The sequence below is a fragment of the Cucurbita pepo genome, chromosome LG06 (genome assembly GCF_002806865.2).
Source record: "Cucurbita pepo subsp. pepo cultivar mu-cu-16 chromosome LG06, ASM280686v2, whole genome shotgun sequence".
Taxonomy (NCBI): domain Eukaryota; kingdom Viridiplantae; phylum Streptophyta; class Magnoliopsida; order Cucurbitales; family Cucurbitaceae; genus Cucurbita; species Cucurbita pepo.
In genome coordinates, this window is record NC_036643.1 from 1,424,832 (window position 1) to 1,440,026 (window position 15,195).

General features: G+C 34.2%; 2 protein-coding genes and 1 long non-coding RNA gene across 4 annotated transcripts; all 3 read left to right on the forward strand.

Moving 5' to 3' along the window:
• The first annotated feature begins 5,470 nt into the window (after nt 1-5,470).
• LOC111797154 (serine/threonine-protein kinase RIPK-like) lies at nt 5,471-7,345 on the forward strand. Its single transcript, XM_023680076.1, has 5 exons — nt 5,471-5,970; nt 6,052-6,187; nt 6,273-6,409; nt 6,500-6,623; nt 6,702-7,345. Exons 1-5 carry the CDS (start codon nt 5,566-5,568, stop codon nt 7,160-7,162), a joined length of 1,263 nt encoding a protein of 420 aa, XP_023535844.1. The 5' UTR covers nt 5,471-5,565; the 3' UTR covers nt 7,163-7,345.
• A 907-nt stretch (nt 7,346-8,252) lies between these two features.
• Nucleotides 8,253-12,904, forward strand: LOC111797593 (G-protein coupled receptor 1). Of its 2 annotated transcripts, XR_002815560.1 has the most exons (10): nt 8,253-8,620; nt 9,474-9,505; nt 9,589-9,758; nt 9,977-10,071; nt 10,502-10,603; nt 10,687-10,743; nt 11,121-11,264; nt 11,535-11,605; nt 12,228-12,446; nt 12,536-12,904. XR_002815560.1 is itself a non-coding variant. In XM_023680647.1 (9 exons), exons 1-9 carry the CDS (start codon nt 8,441-8,443, stop codon nt 12,331-12,333), a joined length of 957 nt encoding a protein of 318 aa, XP_023536415.1. In that variant the 5' UTR covers nt 8,253-8,440; the 3' UTR covers nt 12,334-12,904. The 2 variants fall into 2 exon arrangements, 1 of the variants encoding a protein (XP_023536415.1); XM_023680647.1 differs by having other exon boundaries at nt 12,228-12,904.
• A 431-nt stretch (nt 12,905-13,335) lies between these two features.
• LOC111797686 lies at nt 13,336-15,162 on the forward strand. The gene is made up of 2 exons (XR_002815570.1): nt 13,336-14,061; nt 14,944-15,162. It is a non-coding gene; the product is annotated as an uncharacterized LOC111797686 (long non-coding RNA).
• The last annotated feature ends 33 nt before the right edge of the window (nt 15,163-15,195 follow it).

Below are 15,195 nucleotides of genomic sequence, written 5' to 3' on the forward strand. Positions count from 1 at the left end.
GGACCGTGGACCGACGACCGTGGACCGTCCACTGTACACTGAGCTGTCCTGTCTTTCTGCTGTGTCCCATAACCCAAAACTTCCTATTTTTTTTCCCCTCTAAACCTACCGTTTAGTCTCAAATTTGTTCGGTCGTCCCAACTAACAATATCACTCTCGTAATAAATATTTTGTTACCCTTTCCAACCGATATAGAACCTCACAATCCACCTCTATAGCCACCTAACGTTCTCACTGATACACCGCTCCCGTGTCTGACTCTGATACCATTTGTAACCGTCCAACAATCCACTCCCTATAGCCGCCTAACATTCTCGCTGATATATCGCTCCCATGTCTGACTCTGATACCATTTGTAACCGTCCAACAATCCACCCCCTATAGCCACCTAACATTCTCATCGATACACCGCTTCGTGTCTGACCCTGATACCATTTGTAACCGTCCAAGCCCACCGCTTGCAAATATTATCTTCGACTCTGATACCATTTATAACAGTCCAAGCCCACCGCCCACCGCTTGCAAATACTGTCTTCCTTATACTTTCCCTTCAAGGTTTTAAAATGCACATGTTATGGATGTTAGATGAACACGACTCTCTACAATGGTATGATATTGTCCACTTTAAGCATAAACTCTCATGGCTTTGCTTTGGGCTTCCCAAAAAGCCTCGAACCAATGGAAAGAGTATTCTTTATTTATAAACCCATGATCATTCCCTAAATTAGCATATGCGAGACTTTTATGATCCAACTATCGACAGATTTCCACACCTTAGGCACTGAATGTTCCTTATCTCAATAAATAATTATAAGTTTAAATACTTAAAATAAGGAATGATTTTGTTTATTCCCTTAATCGAGGTTTTTCTCATTCAATGGATTATTGCACTGTTTTCGTATTTATTTTAATCGAAAACCAATAAATAATAATAATAAATTTATTTAGAGTTTATAGAGATTATTTAAATATATTTATTAGTGGTGAGTGCTTTTCATAATTTAGCCAAAAATTATTTTGAATGGTGAGAAAGAAAATGCAATCAACGTGGCATTGTCACGACTATGAAAAAAAACATATATAATTATTATATTTTTGAAAGGTTGTTAAATAAAAGTAAGAAAAAATTCAAAGAATAAAATTATTTCAACCAGACTTGTCGCCACGTGGCAATGAAAAACTATTAAATTAAATAAGAGAAATTTTTCTGGCATCGTCCAATTTATTATCATTCTTTTTTTCTTTTTCCTCAAATCATTAAATCGAACTAAATTACAAATTTAATTTATTACTTATTAATAAAACACCATAAATATATTCAATGACATAATTAGTAATATTTATTTGTCGTTACTCAAACGATGTCGTATACGTGTGGCTAAAGCTTTATTTGGGCCTGAAAATGGGCTTTGGGCCCCAAGGGCCGGTGATGGATTTTGGGCTATATTGCAAGGCCGCTACTTGGATAATTTTATTCATAATTATGGAAACGAAAAAAAAAATTGCTTTAAAAAATACGAATTTACTAAAAAATGCTTTAAAAACTCAAATCTCAATCATTCATTTCCGGTTATCATGGTTATTATGGTAATTTGATTTTTTCAACATTATTTAAATTATTATTTTGAAAACTACTACAAATATGATTATTCCCGAAATTAACCCTCTTCTGGATGGTTGAAATTTCAATCAAATATGGATTCAACGAGTAATTATAATTATAATTATTTAATTATAACATGAAATAATTCTTTAAAATTTGAACAACTCTCTGACCACCATATTTATTTATTATTATTATTTCAGTAAAAATATAAAATATTTAAAAGAAATCTTTTGAGCTGGAACTTACTGAATTTTTTTAATTTGCTATATTGTTTAAAATTGAAGAAAAATTGGGACATTTCCTTAATAATATTAATATACTATTTTTATTAATAAGTGGGCGTTGTTTTCGTTTTCATCAGCGATGGGGACGGCCGGACCGCCGGTCCAATCCTTCACCAAACCTCTTTCCCCTCTTCTCTCTCTACACAATTACCCTTCTCGAAGCCTTTTTCCTTATTTCGCTTTATTTATTTATTTTTTGTCTTTTTTGTTATTAATGTATAGCCACTTACCTGCCTTCTAGAAACCCCCTCTTAATATCTTCCTATTATTCTCATTAATAATATTTTTATAAATTTTACATTTTTTAAAAATTATTATTTGAGTTGAAGAAAAAAATAATATATTAATTATTAATTTTTCATACTTTAAAAGGCGACTTTCGAATGTATTGTTGAGCTTCATGAATGTAGGTTAACAGATTTTGAATCTATAGATTCTTTGACCGTCTCAACAACAGGCAAAATTAATTAATTAATTAATTAATTAAGCTGTTTTAGAATATCTTGAAATTAATTTTAATTTTATAATTTTGGGTGTGGTATTTGACGGCATATTATATATATATTATTTAATTAAATAATTAAATGAAAATATTAGTAGATTATTTTTTTTTCTTTTTCTAGCCTAATCGATTTCATACCTTAGTCTTTAGTCTTCGTCCAAAAAAAAATTGAAAATATAAAAATATATAATTAAAGAGCTAAATACAATACGATCAATACCAAATTCCACGTCTGCATAACAAATTTGTATTAAATTTCTTACCCACAGACTCGTAGTTCAACTTGAAAAACGTCATCCCTTTTTTCTTAATTATAAATTATTTAATTTAAAAATGTTGAGGATTGTTGGAAGTGGATTCGTAGTTAATTTAGTGGAAGATCATGAATTTATAAGTGAGGAACACTCATTCCAGGAGGGGAACATCCGAGACAAATAAAGAGAATTAATATTTAAAAAATTTGAGATATAAAAAATAAGGAAGCTAAAAACCAGCCAAACACACAGAGAGATCTTAGATTCCATGGTCGTGCAATGCACTTAACAATTTTCGGAAAATCCGACAAACAAAACCAGATATGGTTTTGTCCAAACAAAAAGACATTAAATTTATGCCAACTGCGATGCCTTCTTAGCTATTTTATATTGCTACGGCGTCGTTTACTCCTTATCGTGTGTAAACAACTGGAACAAAAGAATTTTAATTAATCATATTTTATTATGGTTAGGAGGAGGCCAAATTAAAACCCTTCCCATTTGTTTGGTAGTGTCTGCCAAACGACAGACCCCAGGAGGCGGAGGCGACGCCGCCGTGTCGAGGCGGCGTTCGCCGCCCTGTGGCTGACCTTAAAAAATTTGTTTTGTTTTAGTTGACATATTATTGGACGAAAAAGTACATCGTATTTGAACTTCCACTTCTAATATGTGTTTAAATCATGTCTATTTTAGATTAAAGTTTAAGAAAATAATTAGTTTGTGGTCGGAATTATTTTATAATGCACGTTTTCAGTTAAAGTCATTTAGTCGTAATTATTATTTTACAATTCATGTTTTTTTTTTTTTTTTTTTTTTTTTTTTTTTTTTTTTTTTTNAAATCATGGAAACATATTAAATATCAAACCCTATGATCGCGGTCCCTAATTGTAACGGATTCGAAATTAAGATCTGACACATGATGACGTTAACATTCCCATACAACTCACTTTTTAAGGGTGAAGACTATCTTCAGACAAATACGAGTTTTTTCAACATATTCTATCCTCACTCACGTGCATTTTATAAAAAATTTCAGAACGTCACCTAAAATATAATTGCTTTAAGCAAAACATGTTTAACTATGAAGTTTTTATGATTGAGTTACAAAAAAACAGAAGGGGTTCATCGTTAGTATAGCTAGTAACTTTCAATTCATTTAAGCATTTCTTAGTCATCTTATCCTCACGATCACACTCATACAGATGCAGTCTCGTTTCATTTGTATACCCCTCGTTTATTCATATATCATACTAATACACTATACTGCTCCAAACTCTTATTCTCTATCTGAGAGTGAGGATTGTCAATATTCAATCCTAATTGCATAGCTGAAAAAGACCACAAACGTCTCCTTCTTGCACATTATGATCAATCAATACATAGCATGTAGTTCTAATAACTTCACGTATCTTGCTTAAATCGTAAATCTCGACTTGTTCTTGACCTGTACGACAATTATTCTAGAATAATAATAATAATAAATTAACTATTTTTTTTTGTTTACAATGAATATAAAATTAGTTTAACCCTTTAATATCTACTACCTAACACCAACTCAAAAAATTAATTAATTAAATTCCTAACTTTGGTTCTAGAATTTCTTGCGTTTTACGCAATCAAACTTAAAGTTTGTCAAAATCTACCCAAATAATTCTTCATCTCATCTCTACCCCATTTTTAATTTAATTCAATTAGGTTTTTAATAATCCAAATATTACCAATCCGACCCATTGAAAAAAATGTGTGTATATATAAATATATATATTATTTGGACTCCCCAACTTAACACTTATTTAATTCGAAATTTTAATTAATTTATGTCACGTATATTAAATAATTGAATATAACCCTAAGTTTTACAACCCAATATACGCCGCTCTGGGAAGTCTCGAATATGGCGTGAGAAAGGGTGTGTTTAGATTCGGAATTTATAATGAATAATAAAATTAAAAATTAAACAATTAGGCAGAAGTAATAAAAGCCAAACACTCTCTTCTACAGTTGTACTTTTATTTATTATTTTTTCAAAACAAAACAAAATTAAATTAAAAAATAAAATAAAAAACTTATCCTTATCGATTACCCGATCCCTACCCCACCAACCAGAATACCAACTTGTATCGTATTAATTCTACATCAAATTTCATGCACTTTATTAATAAATAATATATATATATATAAAAAAACTATCAACGTGTATGCCACATAATGCGTCACGCATTTAAATTAACACAATTCATATTTAATGTCCATTCCAAACTTATAAGCCGCTTTTCATATGCATTTTATAAATATTAACCGCATAAATTCGTATATAGATTATAAATGCATTAAATGTCAACCATACGGTTGATGAAGAGAAAATTTATAAAAAGGGGAGTTTTTTTTTTTAATATATAGATAGGGAAAGAAAATTTAAAAATTAATTAAATAAATAAACTTTAGCTTTCTTAAGGTTAGGTGTTACATTTATAAATATAATTCAATTAATTAATTTCTCCCCCATTTTTAGAATAGCATTAATTATCCTTTTAAACGTGGAAAATCATCAAATTCCCAATTGTTTCTAATTTTTGAAAAAGAAAAAAAAATGGAAAAAAAGGCAATGCTTTTTAATTGAGTATAAACGCATTAAATGAATTATTTGTTCCTCTCTTAAATTCAACGTGGAGGAAAATTGCGAGCTGCTTCCTGTTTTAATAATTTAATTCACTTAAAAGATTTTTAATTATTTCCATAGAACTGGGCCCCATATGAAGCCACGTGGCAGACCCAATCTCTATAAATACCACTTCCCCTCTGGAGTAGGTGAGTGAAAAGAAAAATACCCCAATTTTTTTTTTTTTAGTTTTAATTTTAAAATCCTATTTTTAGAAAAGGAAAATAATTATACCATTCGTTTCAGAATCAGATGCGATTATGGGTATGAAGAGGAAGTTGACATGGAAATCGATGATCGTTCCGAGTTGTTACACGGCGGCGCTCCGCCGTCTATCGGAGTCCGACGATGACGAGCGGCGGCGGGTTACTAAAAAAGCTTCGTCGCAGAGGCTGTCGCTGTCGGACGCCAGTAACCCGAGTTCGGTCTTGTCGATCGACGACTTGTCGAATTCTCTTGTCGGACCGAAGCTTCATGTTTTTTCCTTTGCGGAACTTCGAACCATCACTCACAATTTCGCTTCGTCCAATTTGCTTGGTGAAGGCGGGTTCGGTCCGGTCTACAAAGGGTTCGTGGATGATAAAATCAAACCGGGTTTGGAAGCTCAGCCAGTCGCCGTTAAATTGCTCGACCTCCATGGATCTCAAGGCCATAAAGAATGGCTGGTAGGTTGCTTTAAATGTACTGCTCCTTTTGTCGGGTAAAATTACGAATTTGTCCCTTACAATTATTTATTTATTTTGTAGGCAGAGATTATAATTCTAGGGCAAATGAGGCATCAAAATTTGGTGAAACTAATCGGTTACTGTTGGGAAGAAGATTACAGACTTCTGGTCTACGAGTATATGGCCAGAGGCAGTTTAGAAAACCAGCTCTTTAGAAGTAAGCGCAGTTTAGAAATTAATCATTAATTAATTAATTAATTAATTATCATTAACTAAACGAATATAGTTTGAATTAATCGCAGAGTATTCAGCTGCTTTACCTTGGTCAACGAGGATGAAAATTGCTTTAGAAGCAGCCAAAGGCCTTCAATTCCTTCACGGAGCCGATCCACCCGTTATATTCAGGGATTTCAAAACATCTAATATCCTCTTGGATTCTGTAAGTCCTTAATCTTTTGTTAATTTTATGTTTAGTAGATTAATACAAGATTAGAAACTAATTATTATAATTAATATTTGTGTTCTTCAGGATTATACAACGAAGCTTTCAGATCTTGGGTTAGCTAAAGATGACGTTGACTGTGAAGACCAACCAGACACGTCTTGTATTATGGGAACTCAAGGCTATGCCGCTCCCGAGTATGTCAAATCTGGTAAGTTAATTTAATTTAATTTTTAATTAATTGTCGGATAATTATTGGGTTGGAAATAACTTTACCGCTTTAAATCAGGCCATTTGACGACGATGAGTGACGTGTACAGCTACGGCGTCGTTCTACTAGAGCTGCTGACGGGGAAGCGGTCAATGGACCGAAAGATTGGCGAGTTTCTAGTGGACTGGGCTAAGCCATTTCTGAAGGACTCGAAACGGCTCTACCGGATCATGGACCCAAAGCTCGAGGGCATGTACTCGGCGGACGGCGCACGTAAGGCTGCCGCCTTAGCTCATAAATGCTTGAGCCGCAGCCCCAAGCGACGGCCTTCCGTGACGGAAGTCGTTAATGTGTTGAAGTCGTTGCAAGACTTTAACGACGTGTGCACGGAGCCGTTTGTTTACGTGGTGGAGGACTGCGGCGGGGAGGAGGAGGAGAAGAAGGGGAGAGATGGGAGAGTTATTGAAGGGAATGGGCTTGTGCTTGGTGGGCTGGGCCTAGGCCTGAATTGGAAAAACTGGAGGCCCATCTCTGTATGATGGAAAATAAGTGAATTAGGATAAAGAAAATCCCTGTAAATTTGTTTTTTTTTTATTTATAATTATTATTCTTGTATGAACCTTTCTTCTTGTCCTTGGTAGGAATTTCGAGGGGATGGAAGAAGGTTTTTGAGAAATGTACGGAATACTTGTACATAAAATTGTTAGTGTTAAAAAAAAAAACATAATTAAATGTTTTTTCGCATAACAGATTGATTAATTAACAAAAATAATAATCTAAAATTACCTGACATTAGTTAGTTGACTTTCACTTAGGAAAGTCAACTGGAACGCTTAAAATGAATTTTATTAGTTCCTATTGACTGCAATTGATTAATGTAGCTTTAAAATTTTGATTTAACACATAGTTTATATATATATAATTTTAATAATAAATAAAGTCAACATCGTAAAAGACGAGGTGTAATAACTCAAATTTTCCGAACATATTGTAGAAAATGGGAAAAGTGGTCTGTAGGTAGGCGAAGTTACCTTTCCTATTTTTATCTCGCCTCTTGTTTCAATATTTATTTTCACAAAAGTATTCACGAGAATTGAGAGAATATTTTATCGTTATATATATATATATATATATATATATATATTATTCATAATAAATAAACTTTCTAACGGATAATTCATACATTTTTTAGATGGTTTATATATATTTTAAAATATAAAATGTCGTAATATATTCAATAATATTTCATAAATTAAATTTATAATATAATGTCTATCAAGATATTTTATAAAAAAATAAATTCAAATAAGTGAAAGCAATAAATAAATATATTTTTTAATTATTCATAATAAATAATATTTTTTACGGATAATTTGTACATTTCTGAGATAGTTTATATATTTTTTAAAATATAAAATGTCGTAATATATTAAATAATATTTCATAAACTAAATTTATAATATAATGTCTATCAAGATATTTTATACAAAATTAAACTCAAATAAGTGAAAGCAATAAATAAATATATTCGCTTATGCGGATTAAATGTCTATTTAAAAATTGGGTAATGATGGCGATTCGGAATTCGGATAATACTATCGATCTGAACCGGACATTGGTTCGTAAAAACGCGTGAACCAACTCGACGGCACACTAATGAGATCAAGGAATAGTAAAGAAACAATTCTGTGTGTTGGCGCGATTAGGGAACCGCAAATTTACAAACCGGCGGAAACGCAAGGTTTAGACTCGAGAACTCGCTTATTCGTTGGTGATTTTCCCGGGAGATTGAAATCAAGTAGTGCCGACGCCGGAAAATGGCAGTCGGTGTGAGAGTTGCCGGGAGTATTATCGGCCGCGATCGAGTTCTCACGGCGGTTATTGCCGGAGCGTCCAGTCTTTCGTTCGTGGGATCAGGATTCATAGTGCTGTGTTACGTCCTCTTCAAAGAACTTCGCAAGTTCTCCTACAAGCTTGTCTTCTATCTTGCCCTTTCCGTACGCACATTCTTCCTCTCTACTTCTCTTAGATCTACTACTTCGTCGTTTCAAATCGTTAGCTAGAATCAGTGGTTTTCTAATTATTTGATTTCGACTATTGACCGTGAAGATTAAGCTACACTGAATCTGCAATTGAACTTGACTAAAATCAACGTGAGATTTGAATAACGAAGCCGCGAATTTCTTAGTAGTTACTTACTGTTCATGTGCGCAGCGTTGGAAATTTAGGATTCTTGTCTTGTATCTACCTTGCCGTAACTTTTAGATTCTGATCAGCGTCTCTTTTTGGAGCGTCTATCGTTACTACTAGGGTGTTTCGGTGAAGACTATTTTACCAAATTTGATTTAGTTTTGATTGTTTTGTTTGATTTCGAACTGCTTACTTTTATCCTCAATTTTTGGTGCCCGGAATACATTTTGGAGATGGATCTTTAAAATTTGTTTGCAGCACTAGGCTCAGTAACTTCACGATTTTTGTCTGCTTGCTAGTAATTCATAAATATCAGTAAAACCACTTCATATTCCGCCAGATTTGTGTGCGCCGAACAAAGTAGATAAGCTGATTTCATTTAGCGCCATGGACAGTCATTAATCTTAAGTTCTCTGAGACACGTTATAACAGTGAAATTTGACCAGCTAGTCTAATATTTTATTAACAAGTACATGTGATGAGGATGATCACTATGCCGGTTGATTTTCTCCTCCTGCGAACTGAAATGAACATATTTGCAATTAGAAATAGAACTACACGGAAAAGGCAGTTTCTGGAGCCATAGACTTCCTCTAATTGTCAGCTAATATGTTTAGCTGCAAAATGCTTGCTTACTAATCGCAATTTACTGGGATGCAGGATATGCTTTGCAGTTTCTTCACTATGATTGGGTAGGATTCCTGGCGTCATCTTCACCAAATGGATTTACTCTAATTCCAAAACTTTTTACTGATGAATATTGTTCTGATTTTAGGGATCCGGCTACAGGATTTTACTGTTATACTCAGGGCTATAGCACTCATTTCTTTTGTGTGGCATCGTTCTTGTGGACCACAACAATTGCATTCACCCTTCACCGTACTGTTGTTAGACACAAAACCGACGTTGAAGATTTGGAGGCTATGTTTCACTTATATGTATGGGGTACGAATTCAGCTGTTACATTTATGGCATCTCATATAGCTTTTGGTTTTTTACTTCTTTTTCATACATTTTAAATATTGGCTATGACCAACGGTTACAACATTGAATTGATCATTTTTTGGTTTCCCAAACTAGTACGGCTTCATCTAATATAGATACGAGCTACTAAACTTATTTTATAATTTTGGATGTTAATTTAAATATTTATTTTATTTCAGGAACATCGTTAGTGTTGACTGTTATACGTTCAATTGGTAATAACCATGGACATTTGGGTACCTGGTGTTGGGCACAGTCTAGTCGTACTGGAAAGGTGAGTAACTTTGAATCAGCTCCTTCAAGCGAGACTGTTTTAGTTAAAACTGGTTACTGGGACGCAAATATCTCTTTGGGATGAGACTCCAATTAAAATGTATATTGTACTGCAAACCCAGGATAATTAGGTAAATTCCAAAATGGGAACTTGTTAAGTTTTCTTCCATTCTACTTACAATTTTCATTTAGAAATGCACTTAACATGAAATTTACTCATCATAAAGAATAAAATTTCCATCTTCATTTACAATCCACTTCATTGTAGGTTCTAACCTGTACGTAATTGTAGTTGCTAGAAATGGTTAAAGATTATGATTTGTGTCTAAAACTGGAAAAGATAAGACTATTTCTTATTTATTATAAATCTTCAACTTTAGTTGTGATTGCATTTTCATACTGCTCTTACTCGAGTATGTCCTTTCATGCAGGCTGTTCACTTTATAACATTTTACATGCCACTCTGGGGTGCAATTCTCTACAATGGGTTTACTTACCTTCAAGTGATACGCATGCTTAATAATGCTACCCGTGTATGTACTCAAATCCTTTCTGAAGAATAATATGCTGTGATCATCTTTGCAATTCATAAAACCTTCTGTTGTGGAATTTCTAGATGGCAGTTGGCATCTCAGATAGGGCTTACCAGTCAGATGCAAGAGCAGACATGAAGGTTTGATTTTCATTCTTTTCTTTGATGGTATTTAGAGAGATCCAAACGAATAATGATGACTGAGAAAGAAAAGGAATGTCCTAAGAACTAGACTGAATAAAGATTGTCACATTATTATTTTGCATTAGGGGAGATGATGGTTTTGTTTTTGGTTCTCTTCACACGAGCTTTAAGGACACCTGAATGAATAAATTAAGAAAATTGTCTAAAATACTAAATTATAGGCACTCAATGTGTTGTTTTGTCAGTAATCCAGAATCATACTTTAGTCTGCCATCATCGCAGCAATATATGCGTATATGTATATTTTCTTTTTTAAAGCATTTACGTGGACTCTGATTAGTTACCTTAAATTCCTTGTCATTTCTTCCTTTTAGGCTTTAAACAGATGGGGATATTATCCGCTCATCCTCATAGGGTCATGGGCTTTTGGTACAATCAACCGCATTCATGATTTTATTGAGCCAGGTCATAAACTCTTCTGGCTGTCAGTTCTTGATGTTGGGATGGCTTCACTAATGGTAACCAACTTTTTCTTCTTGAAAATAGTGTTTAATTGAGCATATGATTCTGAATGCTCGGTGGGGTTTTAAGGAGGTTTTGAGATGTCATTGACGTAAAAAGACAGCAAGGTTTTGTCGTTATTGGTTTTATCAATTACTCAAAAACCAATAATGATGGAAGGATGATTCATAAGTAGCTCTCGTTTAACTTTTCCACAAATTTATGAGATATGATTAGATTTTGTTGGTAATATTAACAAGCTAGTTGTGATTGCCTATTTTCTGTAGGGCTTGTTCAATTCAATAGCATATGGTCTGAATTCTTCTGTACGGCGGGCAATTTATGAAAGATTGGACTTGTAAGTAAATCTGCCAATTGGACATCCAAATGTTTGTACATTTTCTCTGCTTCATTTGTATTTATCCATCGCTATAGTTGTGGTAAATTATCATCATGGAATTCTACTAGGTATAGGATTGATAATACCCCTTCTGCTCTTCAGGAAAAATGAATGAAGTTAATAAATAACCCTTCACTATAAAACTAATGTGTGCTATCTTTTAATGCTATTTTTTCTTAAATGCTGTTGACCATCTCGTTGCAGAGCTCATATTAAGAAATTTTAACTTTTAGTATAGAAATAAAATTTGTACTTAATAACAGAGTGATTTGGGGCCAAGATGAAAAATGTCTGAATTATCACTTCAATACTTTGGCAATGGATAGTGATAGTAGCTGAAGTCATGGTTAGTAAACTCTATCGAGTATCTGAAAGTACTTCATCATGTAGTTACTGTCACGGGACTTTGGCCTTCAGTAACCGTTAAGTTCAAAAGTGAATTGAGAATATTTTGCTCATGCAATTTCCTTAGTCTTGAGTCCCTGATACAATGTGTATGGGCCCAAGGTAAAGGGGGAAAAAGCTTTCTTGGTCCATTTGGTCTCAAATAATATTACTTGTTTTTGCATATTTTAACCAGGTTTTGGCCTGAGAAGCTTCGAAGATGGCTCCCCAACAATTCAAGGTTCCGGAACCAAGAACAAGAAGGTGAACTGGTTTCCTTGAGAAGTCTAGATCAGCCATAGCAAATTAGTCAATGGATGTGCCTCCACCGTCAAGCCTTCCTTTACAAGATTTATTTCCCCCATTTTCTTTGGAGGGCGTGTAAATAGGAGCTGAGCAATTGGTTGTGCGTAGGGTAACGATCATCCGTTCTGTTGATGTGATTTTATGATCTGCTGTTTTACGTGGTTACTGATCTTCACTGTTCTCTGATTAACATGATAGAGAATTTAGCAGTCTCTCAAGTGGTGATCAGGGGTGGAATACATTGCAGAAAAAGATTGAGCGGCCTGATCAGAATTCCTGTATGCTACTTTATGCGCTGTTCATTATCAATTTATCATTGCTAAGCGAACACGCAGCTTTAATATTATATGTCATAGAGACCCTCACATAGAATGATGCTTCTAACTTTTTGCATGTTTCTACTTTATTACGATGTTTGTTGACTGCGAGTTCAGATTAGACATTCTCGCCACACACTGCACCAGGTCTGATTTGAAAATTGTGTGGTTACGTTTAGTGATGGATATTGTCTTCCAAAATTCTGATTTGACAACTTAATTTTATCTTATCTTGTACTTTCTTATTCAATTTAGTGGGATTCGTTTGTGGCTTCTGATAATTCCAATTTCCATAAAAAAGCACTTATCACCAATCCCAGATCATTTGCAAGGTTGATAGCTGAGGCCGCCGCAATTGCAGCACATGCTTTAGCCATTCAGTCTGTGGATAGGACGGTGGTCTATATCAATGGAGGCGATCGCTTCCCGTTGCAGATAAGCATGCTGCCGTTTCTGTGGACCCAATTTTTCAGATAAGCCATTTCAATTTGAAATTAAATTCTCGCCCATTTTACTTATTAGATTTTCAAAATTGTTCTCAACTAAATTACAAATGCTGTCTTTTTTGCTTTGTTTTGGGTTTACTGTCTTCCAAAATGAAATTTGAAGCTACTGTACCTACTTTTTTTTTTTTTTTTTTTTTTTTTTTTTTTTTTTTTTTTTTTTTTTTTTTTNAACAACTGTTTAGTTTTCAGATTTTGGCGAGGATTTTAGGGGAAAAAAAAGAAGAAAATAAATTTGAATTGGGAAAAATAAAGTTAACATGTATCATTGTTTTTAAAAACAGATAAAAGCTTTAAAATTCTCGAACTTCGACCATTAAGAATCAATGGTGAAAAGCATTTGAATTTAGATGGGAACTTTCGGAGGAGTAGTAGTAGTATTTGCTATAGTATGCAAACTTGAGAAAGCAGATAATGATTGGGGAAAGAATAGTTTTGCTGTAAACCAACTTTCACACGTTTCACTGCGGAGGGATTTGACACAGACAAGCACCTATTCATATAATTATAAAGACATGTTGATGCCTGGATTTTGCATCCTAGCTGTTTGAACGTCAAATCTAGGTAATGAACCCTGGAAAAGGAAAAGGTGTTTGTCTTTTGGTCCCCCCATTTATGAAGGGTAACTTGAAATTGGGAAATCTGGGTTTGTTTGTACACACATATTTGGGTTGAACAGATTGGAACTTTGAAAAAGAGTTGAAACATCAAGATTCGATTGTCTTTGGAAGAATTTATATCTTTTAATGCGTTAACTTTTAGAACAAGTAATATTCTGCATACGAAACAGTAAAAATGTAGGGGAACTTCTGGAGGATGGGAGATAGAAGGCAGAGACTTTGGCGATAAGATCAACACCAACTCAACTCAGGCAGGCCTTTCTTTGATTCACACAATGAATAAGGTGAGTTTGTCTGCTTTTGCATAAGGTGTTGTTTTTTAGGCATAATAACGCAGGTTAGAGGGGTGGGGCTGAATGGGATGCCTTTTTCATGTGCTTGGTACCAGCCACCCCTTGTCCTTTCTCTTCTACTAATTGATTGGACATATTTTTCATTGTTTGCTTGTGCTACGAGTGCCTCAACCACCAGGCCCCTATTGGCCTTAGGACTGTCAACTCCTTGGCCCTACCCCCCCTCAACTCTGCTTTCCTCTTTCTTTTCCTTCCCTAATTTGACTCTGCCGGAGCTCCTAGCAGAGCACCTGCACTGGGCCGTTTTATATCAGGACTCCCATTTCCAGACCAATTAGTGTTCAATGGCTTTAGATCTGCTAGTGCCCGGAGAGAGAGAGAGAGAGAGAAACCATGGCATGTGTTTGGGTCTGGCTTTTCATGCATTTCTTTTAGGCAAATCATAATTTTTATTGAGATGCTATGGACCGCTTTAAAGACCCTTATGTCAGTTTGTGGTTGGGGTTTAGATTTAGAGGACATGAATTTTAGTCATATCTGACCATGCTCTGTTGGAACATATAGAGTCAGATTTCATGAATGACTTTCAATCTCCCACCCAAACAATCTCAATGAGGAGAAGGGTTTTCTTTTTCCTTTTTTTTCCCAACCTTTAACTAATTATTTGTTGAGTACAGAATTGGACGAACAAATCTTCAATAATTATTTTAATGCTCAAAATATTATTTAGAGATAGATTCGAACTTTAGATAGAGTGTTGGATTGCACATAGTGAATACCTTCCCAAATTTAATGGAAAGCCAACATGATATGTTTATGAATTTAGTACGAATTGTTAACCATATTAATACACTTGAGGGGTGGTGCTGGCAGAAGGATAGAGGGAGAGAGAGGAAAAGCATAACGTGGCAATTTGGCGGCCATGATTGTGCGGTGGTTATGATGTTGATTGTTGGAAATCATAGACCATTTGGTAACACGAAGCTTTTAAGAGTTGGAATCTGTTTTATATACAACAATTATTTAAAATTATTTCGTAGCACTGTTAATTACTGTATGCTTGTCTATATGAGCATAGTGTAGATATTGGTATCTTCTTGTGAGCTCCATCCAGTTGCTTCATTT